Source organism: Myotis lucifugus, unplaced genomic scaffold (assembly GCF_000147115.1).
Source record: "Myotis lucifugus unplaced genomic scaffold, Myoluc2.0 scaffold_861, whole genome shotgun sequence".
Classification (NCBI taxonomy): Eukaryota; Metazoa; Chordata; class Mammalia; order Chiroptera; family Vespertilionidae; genus Myotis; species Myotis lucifugus.
In genome coordinates, this window is record NW_005871909.1 from 116,608 (window position 1) to 134,319 (window position 17,712).

Genomic DNA, 17,712 nt, shown 5'->3' on the forward strand with positions numbered 1-17,712 from the left:
TTCCCAGGAGACGCCAAGCTCTGTGCCCAGGGGTGGGCAGTGGAGAGGACCTAACTTTCGATGGTGTCTGTGGAGGTGACACTGGCCCATTTCAGAAAGCGCAGCGTGCTGGCTCTTCTCAGTCTACTTCCCGTGGGTCTTCTGAGCAAACCCCTCCCCGACTGCCAGCAGCCTGGAGCGTTTTCTGTGCAGAAGGAGCTGGGGCAGGCACACCAGGGCCCTGGCCCAATGCCAGCAAACCCTCAGATGTCAGTGCTCCCAGCAGCTGCAGCATCCTGGCTGGGACACCCCAAAGGGGCTCTGGACAGAGGGTGCAGGTGACACGCAGGCTGGCAGGTGCACTTGTGCTGGGACCCTGCCCACTGATGTGCACCTGTCCCTGGCGCACCATCCCCACTTGTACCAGTGCTTCTCTGTGTCTAACTTTGAAACGAGTTTAAACAGTCTTAGAACAATTAACAGCTCCCCTGATAGCCCCATTTACAGTCTTTGTATCTCAGGGGGTTTTTAGTGTAATTCCACAATTATCTCATTGCTTAAACATACTCAAATGCTTTTGTTGATTACCACACATAACATGCAGGCTTAGCTTTAGCTTAACAGCTTCAATGTCAAAACCATGAACATTCATTGAGCTTTCCTTAGTTATGAAGTAATTACCAAGACAACAACAGAACGCTAAATGTCTAGGGAGGGAACCTGTGGGCCTGGGGATGCAGCACTGGTTCTGAGACAAGGGTGAGCACAAGGCAGGCATGGGCAGCGGGGACAGCACACGGGGCTTACCTTTCATCTACGTCCTGGAACAAACAATTGGGTGTATGTGTGGTCGTAAAAATTCTCTTTTCCGGAGGAATTCTAGGGGCTGAAAGAATAGAATTTCGCTCAGATGTCTGATTCTGAGAAATGCACACATTTTGTAGTTACATGACAACGACTAGAAAACCACGTGCTTCGTTCAGTGACGGGGCTCTGACAGCAGCCTGAGAGCCCTCGCCAGCCCCTCGGCTCTGTGGGCCAGTCCTAGTCAGGGAAGCCAGGACTTCCCGTTCATAAAACCACACGCTACGCACAGGCTTCTCAGAACTCCTGCTGCTGCAGGGCCCTGGTCAAGATTTTAAGATCCAGCAAGATGAGCAGAACAAATTTTTTTTAAAAATGAGTTAAGTATTTGGATTGAAACTTGTGCAAACATCAATGTATTGGGACTTCAGTTTCTAAGGTGGGCAAAGATAATTTGCATAAAGAAAGTCATATCCAGAACTTTCCTCAACTTCCAAATTCGTGGATAAAACATTCAAAATTCCAAATGCTTCATACTTGATGGAGACTGACCTTATGGGCGAATAACCTGCTGAAATGTAAGTAACCCCATAAATCTTTAGGAACTATTTGGAAGACAATATTCTATATGCAAGAACCCATCAAATATTTAAAAGCAAGCCACATACCTAAAACATTTCTACCATTTAATAAAATGCCTTTTAAAAAAAGACATCACTAACCACTGAGAGAAGGTAAGGTCATAGATTCTCTGCTTTCAGAGGTTCTGACATGGGGATCTGCTGAGTTGCCACAGTGCTGTGGCCAGTATGAGACTATGTCACAGCTTGGTACGGGGGGTCGTTGGGAGGACATGATCAGGATGCTTGAAGAACCCAGACTTGGTAATTTGGGGGGTGGGGGTGGCCTGAGGAGCTGGCAGGACCAGGAAAGGACACCTGGCGAGATAAGCCTGCTGCAGAGACTAGATTTCTATAGGCAGAGATGGGGAGGGGGCGCTAGGAGCAAACACAGGGGGTCAGGGGGCCAACTGTCTGCAGGAGCCTGGTGTCAGGACGGCAGACTCAGTGGGAGGTAAGAGTGGGGATGGCTTGGGGTTCTGAGGAAGAGCTGGCGTCCCTGCACTTCAGAGGGACCAGGGCCAAGGCCTGGGTGTACACAAGGACGGGAGGGACTTAGGCCCAGACTGTCAGGGCTGTTCTCACTGCGTGGATGGAAGGCAGTGGGTGGGGAAGGGGAAGGGCACCTGCGGTCACAGTGATGGCCCCGACATGGGTGAGATGTTGGCACACAGACCCTTTAACTGCGTGGGGAGGTGGTGTGGCAGGGTCCCAGGAGGGCCAGGTGACAAAGGTGGGTATGCTGACTCTCGAGGGACATGGAGACCCTGTCCATGGCTGGGGGAGGCTGCGCTGGAGTCCACCTAACAGACATTACATCTGAGCCAGGGGAGTAACTGAGGGACCAGAGGAGCCCTGGGCTGGCCTGAGCCTGGCTGTCACCTTCATAGCCGGAGTGCACCCTCTCTGCCAGCAGCACGCAGCACAGCTGGCTCTCAGCGCCCTGCTGCTCCGGCACCTTGACCAGGTAAGGCGTCATACGGAACGGGTGGTAGTGGATCTCATCTTCATGGTTCTTCCCGAAGCTGAAGAGGAGGGTGCTATTAGAGGGTGGAGTTATGACAGAAGGAACCATCCCTTATTGCTGGTCCCCTCCCCCATAGCTGGCTGTCATCTCAGCAATCCCTTCATTTGTTGTAAAGATGCCCTCCCATCCCACCCCAGCATACTGGCAGACGGATGGGCTGCCCTTGGCCTGTCGGCTCTGCCTTCTCCCCAGCTGAGAAGCTGGGCCCACCACCCGGCCCCTCAGATTTCCGATGACGTCACAGGGTAAGTCACAGTCATCAGCCCTGAGAGATCTTTTGAGCTGTCTCTAGAACAGTTTGCATTTTAATTAGGGAAAGGGATGCTGCTCCAACAGTGGGGTCCTGGTCTACTTTCTGAGGGCACCACTGTCTAGCCAGGGGTCGCTCCTGACACTGCAGCTGGAGGCTTATCTGGGAAAGCTACGGGGCTCTCCCCAGGAAAATGCACTTAAAAAAATATACACTCAAACCGAAGGCTACATGTACTTTTGGGGTCCCCAAGGACCCCAGGATACACGCCTCCCCAGGTAAGGCCCCTGGCCCGTTTCCAGGTGATGGACAGCAAGTCCCGGCTCCTCGGGCTGCCATCCTCAGTGAGCACTGGTTGAAATCACCCCACTGTTGACCAGGCTGTCTTAACCCCTTGTGAACCTTTAAAATGCAGCTCTGGCCACGTGCTTTCTTTTCACTCACTTTTTTAGGAGTGTGCGTGCTGCGTGGCCCCTCGCTCCAAAGATGGGAGCGCAGACAGGCTCGCGGCCCTTCCCGCCTGGAGTGGAGCAGGGACGGGTGGGAGACGTCCGGGCCTCCTGCACTTCCCACCAGGTGCTCAGGATGAAATGTTGGGCCATTCCAAGTTTAGGAAGACCTGTCACTGGGCTTACCTGACACGGCAGAAGAAAGACTTCTCCTCCATGCATTCTTGAGTGAAAGAATCTGAAAGAAAAAGCCCTCAGTCACCCACCCAATGACACGACGACGTATGGAGCGCGCTGTGTCCTCCTAAAGACAGCACCAGAATCAAAGCCAAGGTGTGGCACAAACCTGCCAGAGCTCAAAGCGAAGCCTCAGTTCTGGCTAAAATGAAATCTATTCATGAGCGCGGCACATTCCAGAGTTTACAGCCAGGGTCTGACGCCCCCAGATGCGCCCGGGCTCTCTGCCCTCTGCAGACTCACCTCAGACTCCAGCTTCTCAGAACTTCATTTCTAAAATGCCTAACATGTCCTGAAAGCCTCTGAGATGTTTGCTCCCTCTCTGAAATTCATGAAAAGACTATTTTTCTCTCTAAATTTATTCTGAACAATTCATGATCTCTCCCCTGGGACAGAGGCCGCCACGGCTGTGCTGGTCTCCGGCAGAGGTGACATGGGCGGCGCTCCCTTCCCCTCACCTGTCCCACTGCAGACACTCCACGGAGGAAGCTTGTAAGGCGTGGTGGAGCTGTGGAACACGCTAACGTCATGGGGCGCCAAGAACTCCACGAACTTGGCATCGTGAAAGGTGTCTCTCTTACAGTGGAAGATGGAGGCCACCTGGTTGGAGATGTACAGGGTTTTCCCTGTGACCAGGGACACAGCCGCAGCAAACATGTCCTGGAAAGGAAGAACATCCTCGGGTCAGAACGGGCAGAGGGGACGGAACAGGATGGGCACACGCTTGGGGCAGGTGACAGGAAGGGGCACAGAGGGTCAGGGAAGGCCTCTGGGACCTTCAGTCCTGACCAGATAACTCTATTTCCCCTCATATACTGGCGTCCAAACAGGATATTATTTGAAGAATCACATCGGGGCTCCACTCCAAAAGGAACCCGGGGTGCGGATTCCCACGGGTGTCATCCATTCAGTATTCTTGGGTACAGAGCCCCTGGCGTCTGAATTGAGAGGTGGAAGGGCCCTGCACACCTCTGTTACCAGGGCTGGGGTGTTCCTCTCCTGGGGTGCCGGGGACTGTCTGGGGGCTGCAGGGCTCTGGACCTCTTGAGCTAAGGACTGGTTGGGGTGGGAGGTGAGTACTGGAGGAAGGTGAGAAGGAGAGAGAGCCCAGTTCTCCAGACAGCTTTGAGAAATGCTGCTCTCTGAGAAATGGGGGCTCAGGGCATGGCCAACCTGCTCCCCGTCCCGACCTCCAAGGGCCCACCTTTATCAGCCACTTTAAAATGCATCAGGTTTGGCCCTAGCCGGTTTGGCTCAGTGGATAGAGTACCAGCCTGTGGACTGAAGGGTCCCAGGTTCGATCCCGGTCAAGGACATGTACCTCAGTGCAGGCGTGTTCCCTGGCCCTGGTGCAGGAGGCGACCAATTGATGTGTCTCTCTCACATCAATTTTTCTGTCTCTTCCCCGCCCTTCCACTCTCTCTAAAATATCAATGGAAAAATATCCTCAAGTGAAGATTTAAAAAAATAATAAATTAAAATGCATGAGGTTTGGAGTCCCATGAAGCCGAGTTTAATCCCAGGGCACCCCCCATGAAGCCCTGAACAGTGAACCAATTGCCCCCTGGCGTGTCCTCACCCTGAAGTGCTGTGCTTGGTCACGGTGTGTGAGGTGCCGGGTGGAGTGGCCAGGAGGGCACAGGGTCTGGGAGACATCTGGAGCAGGACTTCTGAACCACTGACTCTACATTCTTTTTCTAAGGTCTGAACTCACTTCCTAAAACTCCAAACTCTGCTGCCATCAAGCCACCGGCCAGGCGGTCACCAGCTCACCGAAGGAGGACTCCCCACAGGTGACACTCACCGTGCTCTTCATAATGACCTCGGAGGTGGCGCTCTGGATCTCCTCTATGGTGTAGGAGGGCACGTCCGGGCCGCAGCTGTGCTTCTCGCTGGACATGAGCAGCTGGTAATACTCCTCATTGGCTGCGGGAGAGACCAAGAGGCAACTCCTAACTCACTTTTCTCACGAAAAGTGGGCTAGGAGACCATCTCCTGGATGCTGAGAGAACGGATCACAGAAAGACAAAGGCAAAACAGAAATCTGGGGGTTTCCCCTGAAAATCAGAAGGCCGATGGTTACAGAACTTTGTGAACAATAAATACACGTTATCTTAAATAACAAGGCCACAGAGTTCCCCCTAATGCTCACTTTCCCCACGAGGTGGTCAATCATGATGCAATGTCATCATGTCCATGCAGGATGGCTGTGGTACCCCTGCTCTGCCTCCCGTGGTGGTCTCAACTGACACCCCATCCAGACAGAATCAACTGCTAAGGTCACTGGGCACAAGAAACAACATGTGGAACAACCTGCTCAGAACAGACCCTAAAGACAAGGCCGCTCATCCTGGAACATCTGGCATGGCTTTGGGGTGACCCAGCCATGGCCAAGAGGCTGAAGAGGGCCCCTTAAAAGGCCACACAAACCAGCACATGGCCACTTTCCATGTCTGGCACAAACTCTCCCAGCCAGACTACATGAAACAAGCCCTTCCCACGGAGTCATCCAAACATTAGAAGTGTGAACACTATTTGAAACGTGGCTTGGTATCCTCATTAGTGACAGGCTTTGCTTTGACTGCAGGCTGTACCTTGAGATAGTAGCTGATGGTAACAGAATAAAGCACTGTTTCGCCTTTCTATCAGCCTTGGAGGTTTTTTCTACTCTTTGCACGTTTCTGATGTGGGTGTCCACTGGGACTCAGTGCGTGTGTGAAATACGTAAGTGAAGGTCAAGTGGGGGGAGGGTTCACACATCTGCCCCAAGGAGATACTGACTTTCCCTGACTCAGCTTACTCATCAGTGGACCAAACAGCTAAGAAATCCCTCCACGTGCAGGGGCTGGGGGTTTCACTGTAATGACAAGGGTCCATGGAGTGTCCCCTGTTGCAAGACTAGGACTGCACACGTGCATACCTGCCCCAAGACTTCTACTGTTTCTCTGAGGCACTGAGGACATTTAAGAATTCTCAGAGTTCTCATCCCATTTCCCAGCAGCAGACTGAGAGGCCAGGCTGCGAGGACCTCTCGACCAACGTCATAGCTAAACGATCCTGAGATGACCCTGAGCACAGGGTCCTGGCCTGGAGGCAGAGGCACCGAGGTGACCTGAGACCCAGGACATGGGGTGTCTGCCCAGTGGAAGGTCTGGTGGCAGGACCAAGTGAAGGCAGATACTTAAGGGCTTGGAGTTGATTGAAATGGAAAGTGTCTGAGCCCAATGAGCTAACATTTTGGGTCCATCATTGGGCCCAGGGGTGGTGGGGGAACAGCCCTTCCCGCCTGTAGTGGAGCAGGGACTGGTGGGAGATGTCTGGGCCTCCTGCACATCCCACCAGGTGCTCAGGATGAACTGGTTGGGCCATTCCAAGTTTAGGAAGATCTGTCACTGGGCTTACCTGACACGGCAGAAGAAAGACTTCTCCTCCCGTGTTTGCTCATAGGTTCCTGCAATGTGTCCTTAGACAAAAGCCTTTCTCTAATCCACCAACTAGCGCCAAAAGCTGTCACATGCTGCCATCTAATGATAAAATCCAAACATGCCCACAGGTGGATGGAGGCTGGATTTCGGGGGTCCTGTTACCATGCACCTGTGATGGAAGGAGGCACTCTGCCCTGCCTGCCTTCCTGGTCCAAAGCCCACCACCACTGAAACTCACACGTTTTTAGATAAACAAGAAATAAAGGTCTGGTTTAGTGGTTGAGTTTCAACCCATGAACCAAGAGGTCACTGGTTCGATTCCCGGTCAGGGCACATACCTGGGTTGTGGGCTCAATTCCCAGTAGAGGGCGTGCACAAGGCAGCCAATTGATGATGTTTCTCTCTCATCAATGTTTCTATATCTCTATCCCTCTCCCTTCCTCTCTCTAAAAATAAACAAAAACATATTTAAAACAAAAAGAAATAAAGAGCCCGAGGTCTTGAATGAAGAGCTCTAAGATACTGTCTTTCAAGGATGAGCTCTGTTAAACCCACCCACCCCTGGGTCCCTTCGTGTTTTCTTTTAAAGGAGGGGCAAGTCCTCAGCTAAACACTGTGGGATGTTTCGCTTCAATTCCACTCTGAGCTGCCTACATCACCGGGCCACCAGTGGTCACCCACTCCAGCCAGAGCTTGGAAGATGCTGCACTCTCCTCACCATGACCTGACCTAGCCCACAGCACAGAAGTTTTATGTTGTAAATAGGTTTCTGTTATCAGCTGGCTTTCTATCCGCTTTATTTTTTCCTCTAAAAATCAAGTGCAATTGACAGCTTCCAGTGAATTGAGGTTTTCAATTGTGGCAGCTCCACAAGACTCCTAAGTTTCTTTCTTCTGTGTCAGGTTTGAGTTTTGAAAGCCAACACAGTCCAAGCTGTAATTTGGGGGGATGTGAAACTTACTTCTACAGGTTGGAACAAACACATGAGGCAGGCATACCTTTCACCTGCTTCACGCTCCTCAGGGCGTACTTCAAGGTCGCCAACGTGCTGGCTTTCCCCTTGGCCTTCTTGTCTGTGGGGAGGTGGACCTTCAGCTCCTTGAGCGTTCTGATCAGTTCCTTGTGCGTGTTGGCTTTGGCAGACTGCTCACTACTAGAGTGAAAAAGACCAGACGTTAGCTTTCTGGGGCCCTTTTCTGAAGAGATGTCCGTCTGGTCCCATTTCTCAACCGGCACTAGGACATCTTGGTCCATACAGTTCTCTGTGGTGCCTGCAGGACGGTGAGCAGCATCCCTGGCCTCACCCATGTGAAAAATAACATAAACGGAGGCACTTTAAAATGGAGTTGGAGCTGCCAGCCCCAAGCAAGCTGCCTTGTAGTCTTGCTCCTCAAAACTTTGGAGTGTTAAAACAGGGCAACATTGTGTCCCAAAGAACTGTTTACAAAGGTAACAGGAAAGCAGGTATTTAGCCACCAGACTGAAAATTAAAAACAGTGTTTAGAACTAGTGTCACTATGTTACCTTATTTGCACTACAGAATGCCTTCCTTCTGTGGATATAATTGCTCCCCTTCCCTTTCTCATAAACACCCCTTGCCTTTGCCTCCTAATTGGAACACTATTTGGGTTTCTGCCTGAATCAGTGCGTCCTAAATAGCTGTTCTTTTTTACCTACAATAAATGCTTGTTGCCTCTCACTTTGGCCTTTTATTTTTAGGTTAACAACTACTGGAGACCAGCAGCACCCTCGCCAGCTGTGACAACCAAAATGTCTCTAGACATTGCCATGTCCCTTGGGGCAGACGACTCGCCCGTGGGTGAGAACCACTGCTTTAACACAAGTGAATGGGTCAGACATCCCTCCAGCTGGCTCTTTTCCCCACGAGTGAGAGCCAGGCTGTGCCCAGCAAGGCCTGCTGGTCGACCCTCAGCTGAGCAGACTGATAGTTGAGCTGGGCCTTCCTGTCTGCCTCAGCTAGAAGATGATTAAGTGAAGGAGAATACAGAGGACAGCGGTGGCTTTCTGGGGCATAAACGTGAATGATGAGGAAGACCCCCAAGAGGAGAGGAGATTTATAGAAGGTCTTCAAACTTAAGGAGCAGAGACAGGGAAGGCAGGGCAGGTGGGCACCTGCTGAAGGGGATGGACGTGTGTAGAGCAGAAGGTGCAGAGAGAATGGTGGACATCAGGTGTCTACGATGGCCAAGTGCCCTCATGCCCAGGACTACGAGCTGGCTGTGGCTCCAGTGAGATATGAAAGTGTCTGTGGATTGGAAACTAAGGATACACTTGTTACAAATACCTAAACAGGGTGAGGAAGTTCCAGATGAACAGGTCTCAGACGCAGACAAGGTCTGCTTGGATAGAGCTGGAGGAGCAATAGACCCAGAGCAACATGGGGGGCTCCAGGCAGCGTGCAGGGACAGTCGTGTCTGGAAGGGCACAGCTGGGTTCACAACACAGACCGATAGGTTCTAGAAGAAGCTTAAAACAAGTCACATATCCCCCAAACCTAACCTCCAAGGACAAATCTTTTGGTTTCTCCAAAGATTCTAAGTCAAGGAGGTTCTAACTGGCCTTACCTGCAGCCGCTTGTAGATGGGTTGTGTTCAGACTTCGCCAGCATCAGGCTGTAGGCACTTGGACTATAAGGACAAGAAATAAAGACAGAACTCAGAGACTGTTCCATCCACAGCTCCCCCATCTAATCGGCGATAACAGGCTGGATCACACCACAGTGAGAAACATGAGGTTAAGGTAAAACTGAAACAAAACCTTCAGAGACCAGGAAAAGTAGGTATTGGGAGATGAAGAGCCAGTGCTAAAGGAGCAAGTTCATGTTCTACAAAGCACTCAGCTGCAGGCGAGGTTACCTGACACGCCGCCTCCTAAGGTCTCATTATGCACTACCGATCTGTTGGCAATCGGATCTTCAATGGCCAAGTGGCATCATTAGGAAGGACAAACCCTAGTACATTTTAGTTATTCTAAGTTAACAAGATTTTCAAAAATCTGGAAAAAGTTGATCATCATGATTTAAAGATGGTAAAGCAATCAAATGACAACAGAATGAGACCCTGAAAAAACAAACAAGGGCCTTGCCTGCACGGCCCCGGCTGCCCCTACCTCTCTTGAGAATCGGATGGCTCCACCAGCATCCCCAGCTCCTTGCCACTGTCGTCACAGTCACTGCCCTGCGAGTCCCGCCCTGTGGAGCAGTTCTCGTTGGTCTCATTTCCGCTTGAGCCACTGCTCATGTCGACATCTTCCTGGAGCAAGACCCCACTGGGTGTGGGCTCCATGGGCGCCTTTGTGGGGCTACTGGGGTTGGGGGCAAATCCAGCAAATTCATTCATGTTGGCTCCTGAAGGAAGCTGGCAAACGAGAGAAACGTTGTCAGCCAGAAAGAGTGCAGCCTTTCCATGGCTGTCCCATCAGGGTCTTTCTCCATATTTTGCCAAGTGAGGGGGTAGCAGTCAGGGTCATTCGCAGGTACCTCATGGGTATTTTTGTTTGTTCTTATTCACTGAGCTCCCACCTGCTGTGAATTCGGAAGGCAATTGAATTAGGCAGCCACAGCCCTGACATGGCAAGCTGCTGATGGCCTCATGAGAAGGCAACAAGAGCACTGATGACCACTGCCCAGCATGTGGGAACTTTGGGAAATACACAGGTTCCCACTGAGTGGCTGGCAGGGCCTGGGACCCTAAGGTTGCCTGGGGTCTCCCAGGTGATATGGGGAGCAGCTGGGTTCAGAAATCTTGAGTATCACAAGTTACAGGAGACCCTGAAACCAGGCTGCAGGCAGGGGGAGAGGTGAGGCTGTGAGGAGCGGGTGTTACTCCGTGAGGAGGGCAGAGCAGGTGGGGAGCACATGAGTCCCAGGCACTGCAGGCATTTCCAGTGCTTGACGAAGGGGATCCAAGTGGAGTGCAGAAGTAGGCAGAGTGCAGAAGGGAGGGGGGCCAGCGAGGAGTTTACACATAAATTACACATAATTTACCTGGGAAACGACTAGGAACCATTGAAGCACTGCACTGTAAGTACAGACTGATGTGACTTAATTTGCATTTGGACCCAAGAGCAATCACACTCCCTGGGGTGAACTTTGGCCACAGGGGACAGGTCAGCGGCTAAGTCCTCTCTCCATCCCTCCATTGATTGGAGCGTTCTGAAGCTTTCTGTCTGTCCTTTCCTTTCCTCTCTTTTCCTTTCTTTCTTTTTTTTTTGGGGGGGGTAGTCTTGCTGATGAGATCTCCAGGGGCTGAGTGATATGCTGGGTGTCCGTGAAGCAGGGCCTCATCATTAGGACGTCATCACGTGTGTGTCCTGCCTTTTCCTCTTCATTTCCCTTTCCCTCACCATGGCTGCCCTGGGAGTGCATCTCTCAGTAAAGTGTAACCCTCTACCCAGACTTTGCTTTTAAAAGAACCTGAACGAAGACAAACTGAACAGAGTGACAGAGCAGGCTAGCTGGATGCGGAGGAAGAATATTTTAGGTAGGGATAGCAAGTGCAAAGGTCCTGAGGCAGGGAGTTTGAAGAAGATGGCTGAGTCTGGAGCAGAGGGCAAGGCAAGAGGAGGGTGATATTAGGTCAGAGCCAGATCTGCACATCAAAGTGGCAGAACCTGGACTCTGGCTTTATTCTGTGCAAGATGTGACTCATACTTTAACAGGGTTGCAGGGCATGGGCAAGGTGGAAGCAAGATCTCTCAGAGGGCTCTTGCTATGGTTCAGTAGAGTTGCCAAGGGGCTGCCCACCCAACTTCCTGGACACCTCCTATGTCATCCTGCAGTCCTCCTCAGACAAGCAGCCAGTCCTTTTTTGCTGAGTGAATTATGAAGGCTGAGTGGTTACATGAGTAGCTCCTGGGTGGTGGGGGCCTCAGTGGGTCTCCCACTTTCTGACTGTGTGGTCTTGAGCAAGTTTCCTTCCCTGTCTCTGTTTCCTCATCTGTCAGATGGGGCAACAGTAGCACCTGCCTCCTACTGGTTGCTGGGAGGGTGAAAGGATGCAGCCCATACAAGGTGTCTGGGATGCAGTCAGTATCCAACAGAGGCTAGCTTTCATCATCACTGTCCATTACGATGGGAACACAGACACTGTAACAGAAGTAATTTGTTTAAAAGGAGATATTTCATTGCCAGGAGAGCTATCTCTGGCTGTATGTAAAGGACTAAGAACTCAGCTGGCCCCACCCCAGGCGTACAGACATCCTCAGGAAAGAGTACCACACACTTTGCTTCCATCACGCCCTGAGGGCTTCACTTAGCTCCTTGCAGGAGCTCCTGGCTTTCATGGCCCAGCACGGGGAGGCTGAGTAGGGCTCACTGAGTAGGAGTCACATGATTACCTTAGGTGGAAGACAATCTTTTTTGCAAAGAGGGTCAAGCGAGCATGCAGAAATGTGAAACAACAAACCAAACCAAATCATCCCAAACTTCATCTTTCCAGAAAATGCATCACTCAGCACTGACAGCTCTAATGGACCGACCTCAAATTGCCAAGTTGGCAAAACCAATGTGCCCATCAAATCAGACTTTGCCTCCTGCCTTCCACAAACATTTATGGAGCACCTGCTCATGCCAGCACTGCCCAAGCCCTGGGGAGCTCCGGGAAAGCTGGGTTTCCAGTTCTGGGGGTGGTGCTCATGGTCCAGGGTGCCAGGGGCCCAGGAAGCAAAGGGGTTGCTAGAGAAGCTGGGGCCTGCACACCTGCCCCTCGAGGTTCCTTTGCTGCCCCCTTCACAGATGTCTACACGCTGGCTCTGTCCCTGGAGAACAGTCAGACCCAAGGAAAGGGGCTAAGCTCAGGACTTGACTCAGGTCATTTATCACACCTCTGGTGGCAAGGGCTGCCTCTGCCGCACAGAGGGCCGTTAGAAAGTGCAGTCTGCAATGAGGTCACAGTCTGGGATGGGTTTCACAATAATACAGGAGGGGGAAACGGTAGGGATGGAAGGAGGGGGCCAGAGCTAAAACTCTTTGAAGCTGACCGATGGGTTCATGGGGATTCATTACACTATCCTCTCTACTGTCATACTTTAAGAGGTTCCATAAGAAATAGTAAAAAAACAAAAACAAAAAAGGGAACGAAAGCATAGCCTGGGCCCCAGTTCCACCCATCATAGCCACCCCAGGACAGGTAAAGGCTGCTCTCATTCAATAGCCTTGAGCTTAAGGGGAAGTTCATTTCCTTGTGGAAATCAGAAATCAGCTCAATCACTTAAGGCAATTGGCTTTTTGAAATGAAAGCATAAATACATGCAGAAAAGTCCCAAATAATAAGGTCACAGCTTGATATATGTCCACAAACTGAGCACCTGTGTCCCCAGCCCCCCAGATACCCCTGATGGTCCTCGAGCCACCACCCAATCCTGGTCACACACCACCAGTCTGACTTCTCACAGCCTGATTAATCCTGCCTGCCTTTGCACTTTATATAACAGGATCTCACAGTCTGTGTTCCGTGTCCACAAGCTGGCGGTATGTTACAACCCAAGATTTATAATACGTTTGTGTCTTCCTGGTAGGAGCCAAGTCCCCGAGGCCAGCCTGCTGTAATCTGAAGAAAATGTTTGTCCTGCTAAACAAACACCGTGCTCTCCATGGCAACAGCTGGGTAACTGAGGAAAATGTGACGGCAGCGTCCAAATATGGAGGGGAAGGAGGCTGGGGAGACGCACGTCCTGACCTCACTAGAAACCTCCACACTCTGAGCTCTGCCTGGTGACATCCCAAACATGGAGCAGCACAGATTTAAAACAACAAAGCAAAAGCGTCAGCATCCCAGCTGTGGCACTCAGGGAGCCGGCTGCCCCAGTGCCTGTGAACAGCGAGCTGTTCTTACTCTCTTCACTGTCACCCCAGGGAGAAGAGCACTAGGAACCCCCAAGGCCTTCAAGAGCTAGAGCCCCTCTGCCTTCAGAACCGCCAGTGGCCTTGACTCCTGCCCACAGCCGGTGGCTGCTCACCTGGTCCTTTACTGCTTCTGATTTGCACTAGACTTGGAAACACACTAACAAACTTGTTCTGATGTGCACAAAGGAGCATAAAGAGTTGACAGAGGCCCCTGTCAGGACCTTCAGGTCCCCTGCCGGGTCTGCAGGTGGACTAGTGTCTACAAGGGAGAGGCACAGGGCATCTGCATAGCTTTGGGGTTGTGTGTTTCTAGTGAGTTTTGCCTCAGACGTAGTTTTCGGCATCACTCTTTCTTTAGACTAAATGCTGAGAGGTCCTGCCAGGCACTCAATGACCTGACAGAGCCTGTGGTTTGCTGAGGCCCAGAGAAGTTACATCATCATTTAAACACAGAGGTGTGCCTGCCAGGATTTTTCTAAAAGTTAAGTGTGTGCATCAGAAATAGTACAAATGAAAGGAAACTTTCCTGTTTCCTTCTAAGCAGGCAGACATGCCTCACAGGGGATGTGCCTTCACAGAGTAACCTCATGTGGCCTGAAAGCAAGACTGTGTCAGAAATCTGTGCAGGTGCCTGGGGAAGTCATCCTTAGAGTGAGAGGAATCCACAAACCTAGGAATTGAAACAGACCTCAAAGATGGCCCAGCCTGAGCCCCTCTTACACAGAAGGAAACTGAGTCCCAGAAGGGGATCTGAGTCACCCAGCGGCAGCTGGCAGCGGGGCTCCCCCTCTGCACCCAGCATCCAGTCTCCACAGAAAGCCAGAGCTGCGCCCCTGCTGTACCAGTGAATCACACAAGGATGACGATGACAGAGAACTGCAGACACCCACGATATCATCCCTGTGTTAGCATATCACGTAGCTTCCACTTAAAAAGGAGTCCTTTTCCTATTTTACCCACGCACCTTATAGAAAGTGATTAGCCTTGTATTTAAAAACTCAATGGCCAATGAAAGCCTCAGGTAGAGTTCTGTTTCCTTCCTAGTCAAATCAGCCTGGGACCAGACACCCTGGGTAAGGGTAGGAGCATCTCCCATTTGCAGCCAGGGAAGTCAGTAGCCTTGCTGTGTCAGACCGGGGAGGTGAGAGGTACTCATGGGGGCTTCTGCCATGCTGCTAGGGCTCTTAACATTTGGGGATCTGAGGCCCCTCCTCCCAAATTCCAGCCCTCTCAGGGAGTCAGCACCCAACTTCAGGCCTTCATGGAACCTCAGAAGCTCAACCTGACCCAGCTCATGACCCTCAGGCTGATGGGAGGACCCTGCAGACACCCTGAGCTCAGGCCTGGCCTGGCTATGATGTGTGCCTAGCAGGGATCTGGGCTCCAGTGGCCTCATCCGTCAAGCCAAGGGGTTACCCTAGATGATTTCCAGGGCACCTGCTGGCTCCGTTGTTCTTTGAGTATGAATCAGCTTCCCAAACTGGTTTCTTTGCGTGGGTTACAGAAACCATGGCAACCAAGTTGTCATCCCTTACCCTGGCCTTCCTGGAGAGTTTAGCAGGCTGCCACCTGCCCCTTGGCCTATGTCTGGGACTTGGCAGCCAAAGGGACACCAAGAAGGATGGTGTGACTGATGTATCACAGTGGGACCCCCTCTTCTACCCAAGCTGGGGAGAGAGAATAAAGGCAGGGAAATCCAGGGTGGGCATAGGGGGTGAGCATGAGGTGAGGTCTTCCTGCCCCCAGGATTCCCAGGCCCACCAGTGGCCCTTCCCTAGCTGGAGACTTGGCTCTCTGGTCTCAGAGCAGGAAGCCAGCTTCCGAAGGGGCCCTCTGCGCTCCCAGAGACAGTTGCACCGACCCTTGGTTGCCTTCACCTTTCCGGCCCTCTCCACTCTGGGCGTGGGAGGGTTCATAGAAGAAAATCACCTAGAGAAGGACAGGCCGGCGTGGTGTCACAGCCGCTCCGTGACCTTAGACAAGTTGCATAACCTCTCTGAACCTGTTTCCTGATCTTCAAAATGGGGATAACAGTACCCACCACGCACCCCAGGCCAGTCTCAAGCCAAGAAGCAATCAAATGGCCCAGGAAGCTCTGGGATCGAGCTTCCCTGGGCTGGCGGAATCGCCGCCTTCGCTCGGAGGCCGCCCGCCGGTACCACGACCCGCCCGCCCGAGGCCGCGCCGGCCGGCGGCGGTTACGTAACCAGCGAGCCGGCGTCTGGCCGGCGATCGGCGTCCGGACGGCGATCGGCGCCCCAGCCTGGCGCTAGTCCTCCCTGCCGCGCACTTACCGCGGAGCCGCGTCCTCGCTTGTCCGCCGGTCCGTTCGCGCGTCCGTCCGCCGAACTGGAACTGGCGCCCGCTATCGCAGCCGCGGAGAGCAGCGCGTAGTGAGCAGCGTGTAGCCGCAGCGCAGCCCGCCTTCGCAGCCGCTGCCGCTGACTTGCCGCTGTCACATAGTGGAAAACGTGACCTCGCGTGCTGCGCCCGCCCCCGGCGCCCTTCATTGGTCGCGATGAATCCTCATTTGCATACCAGGGAGGCTGGCCTGCGTGTGTCGCACACCCATTGGCCGCGGTGCCCGTCGCTCTCTTTACATAAGACGCACATGGAACTCCATGTTCACCGCGTCGGTTCCTCAATGAAGACGCGGCGCTCTCTTGCCCCCCTCCTCGTCCTCCCGAGTGGTCCCTTCCACTTCCGGCCTCGGTGTCTTCCATTCAAGACGGCTCGCATCCCCCAGCTCCGGGAGCGCGGAGTGGCGCGTACCACTGTGGGACGGGGGGCGGAAACAGGCTCCTCCGCACCTCGTTCCAGCCGGCCGGCCGGCGAGCCCTCGCTGAAGTCCAGGCCCCGGGAGGCTGCCACCTTCAGCGACAGGCCAGAGGCGCGTCCCCAGCGGCCGCGGGAAACTCCCTGAGGACATCTTTCATTCACGCATTCGCATTCATTGACTCTCATTCATTCGCCGCTAGGCGCTGAGCTCCGGTGAGGACCAACACCAGGTGGTCCTGCAAGAGCTCCCGGAGCACGCCCACCCGGGCCATCTAGGTCCCAGATCTTCCAGAACTGCCAACTACCAAGAGGCCTTTCTTAGTGTTTAGACCATGTATCTCAATTTTTGGTTCAGGAAATAGGATCATTTTTACTATGGGAGGTACGAATGAAATGATGTTGTCTCTGCATCCCCACATCATTATGGACCGACCTGTGTAAAGGGAATTTAGTCAAATACTGAATTGGGTATTGTAAATCATAAATTAACCAGAGCAGCAATTATCCCAGAGGCCCCATGATGGAGGCAGCACTTGAAGAGTGAATGAGAAAGGAAGGCACAAGCCACAGAGACACAGAGCGCTGGGCCCTGGACACCTTGGCTGAGGCCATTTGTTCTTTCAGTAAACACTGTTTGGAGCATGTTAAGCCCCCAACCTTCTGTCTAAAGCAGTGGTTCTCAACCTTCCTAATGCAGTTCCCTTTAATACAGTTCCTCATGTTGTGGTGACCCCCAATTTCATTGTTACAAATTGAACATAATTAAAAGCATAGTGATTAATCACAAAACCAATATGTAATTATATATATGTTTTCCGATGGTCTTAGGCGACCCCTGTGAAAGGGTCGTTTGACCCCCCAAAGGGGTCGCGACCCACAGGTTGAGAACCGCTGGTCTAAAGTGTCAGGGTAGTGACCCAGTAGAGAGCAGAGGCCTGCTTGTAGGACCTGACACAGAATCCAGGCTCCAAGGCAGCAGGCTCTGAAATGCAGAGTCTGATGGGAGAGGCAAGGCTGTCAGGGCTCTGAAGGGCTGAAGGGGAGCTAGCTGTCCAAGAAGCTGGGGCCTGCAGCATCTCCCTCCACGTGCCGGTTCTCCTTGGCCTCTCCTGGGGACCGGGGATGGAAGGGAAGGAAGAATTATGATCTGATAGCCTGCAGGCAAACTAAGTTGCCAGTTCCTGAAGCCAAACCCACACTCAGGAATTCTTACCCCTTCTTTCCCTCTCCTTGATAAGGTGTGTATGCAACTTGGTTCAGACATAGATGCAACTAGGG

At 52.4% G+C, this 17,712-nt stretch overlaps 1 protein-coding gene across 15 annotated transcripts in view; it reads right to left on the reverse strand.

Moving 5' to 3' along the window:
- PER2 (period circadian regulator 2) overlaps positions 1–16,086 on the reverse strand; it is a 32,641-nt gene extending 16,555 nt beyond the window's left edge. For 5 of the 15 annotated variants that reach the window (XR_002827170.1, XM_023747388.1, XM_023747386.1 and 2 more), the window contains exons 1-10: positions 15,951–16,086; positions 11,464–11,898; positions 9,921–10,168; positions 9,377–9,439; positions 7,790–7,944; positions 5,171–5,292; positions 3,825–4,026; positions 3,316–3,367; positions 2,286–2,428; positions 787–865 (exon numbers count right to left, since the gene is read on the reverse strand). Coding sequence is in view for 14 of the 15 variants with exons in the window: in XM_023747388.1 (XP_023603156.1) it covers positions 787–865; positions 2,286–2,428; positions 3,316–3,367; positions 3,825–4,026; positions 5,171–5,292; positions 7,790–7,944; positions 9,377–9,439; positions 9,921–10,168; positions 11,464–11,484 (1,085 nt within the window). In the remaining variant the exon portion in view is untranslated. The other 10 variants (XM_023747387.1, XM_023747389.1, XM_023747394.1 and 7 more) reach the window with 10 other exon arrangements.
- Between the last annotated feature and the right edge of the window lie 1,626 nt (positions 16,087–17,712).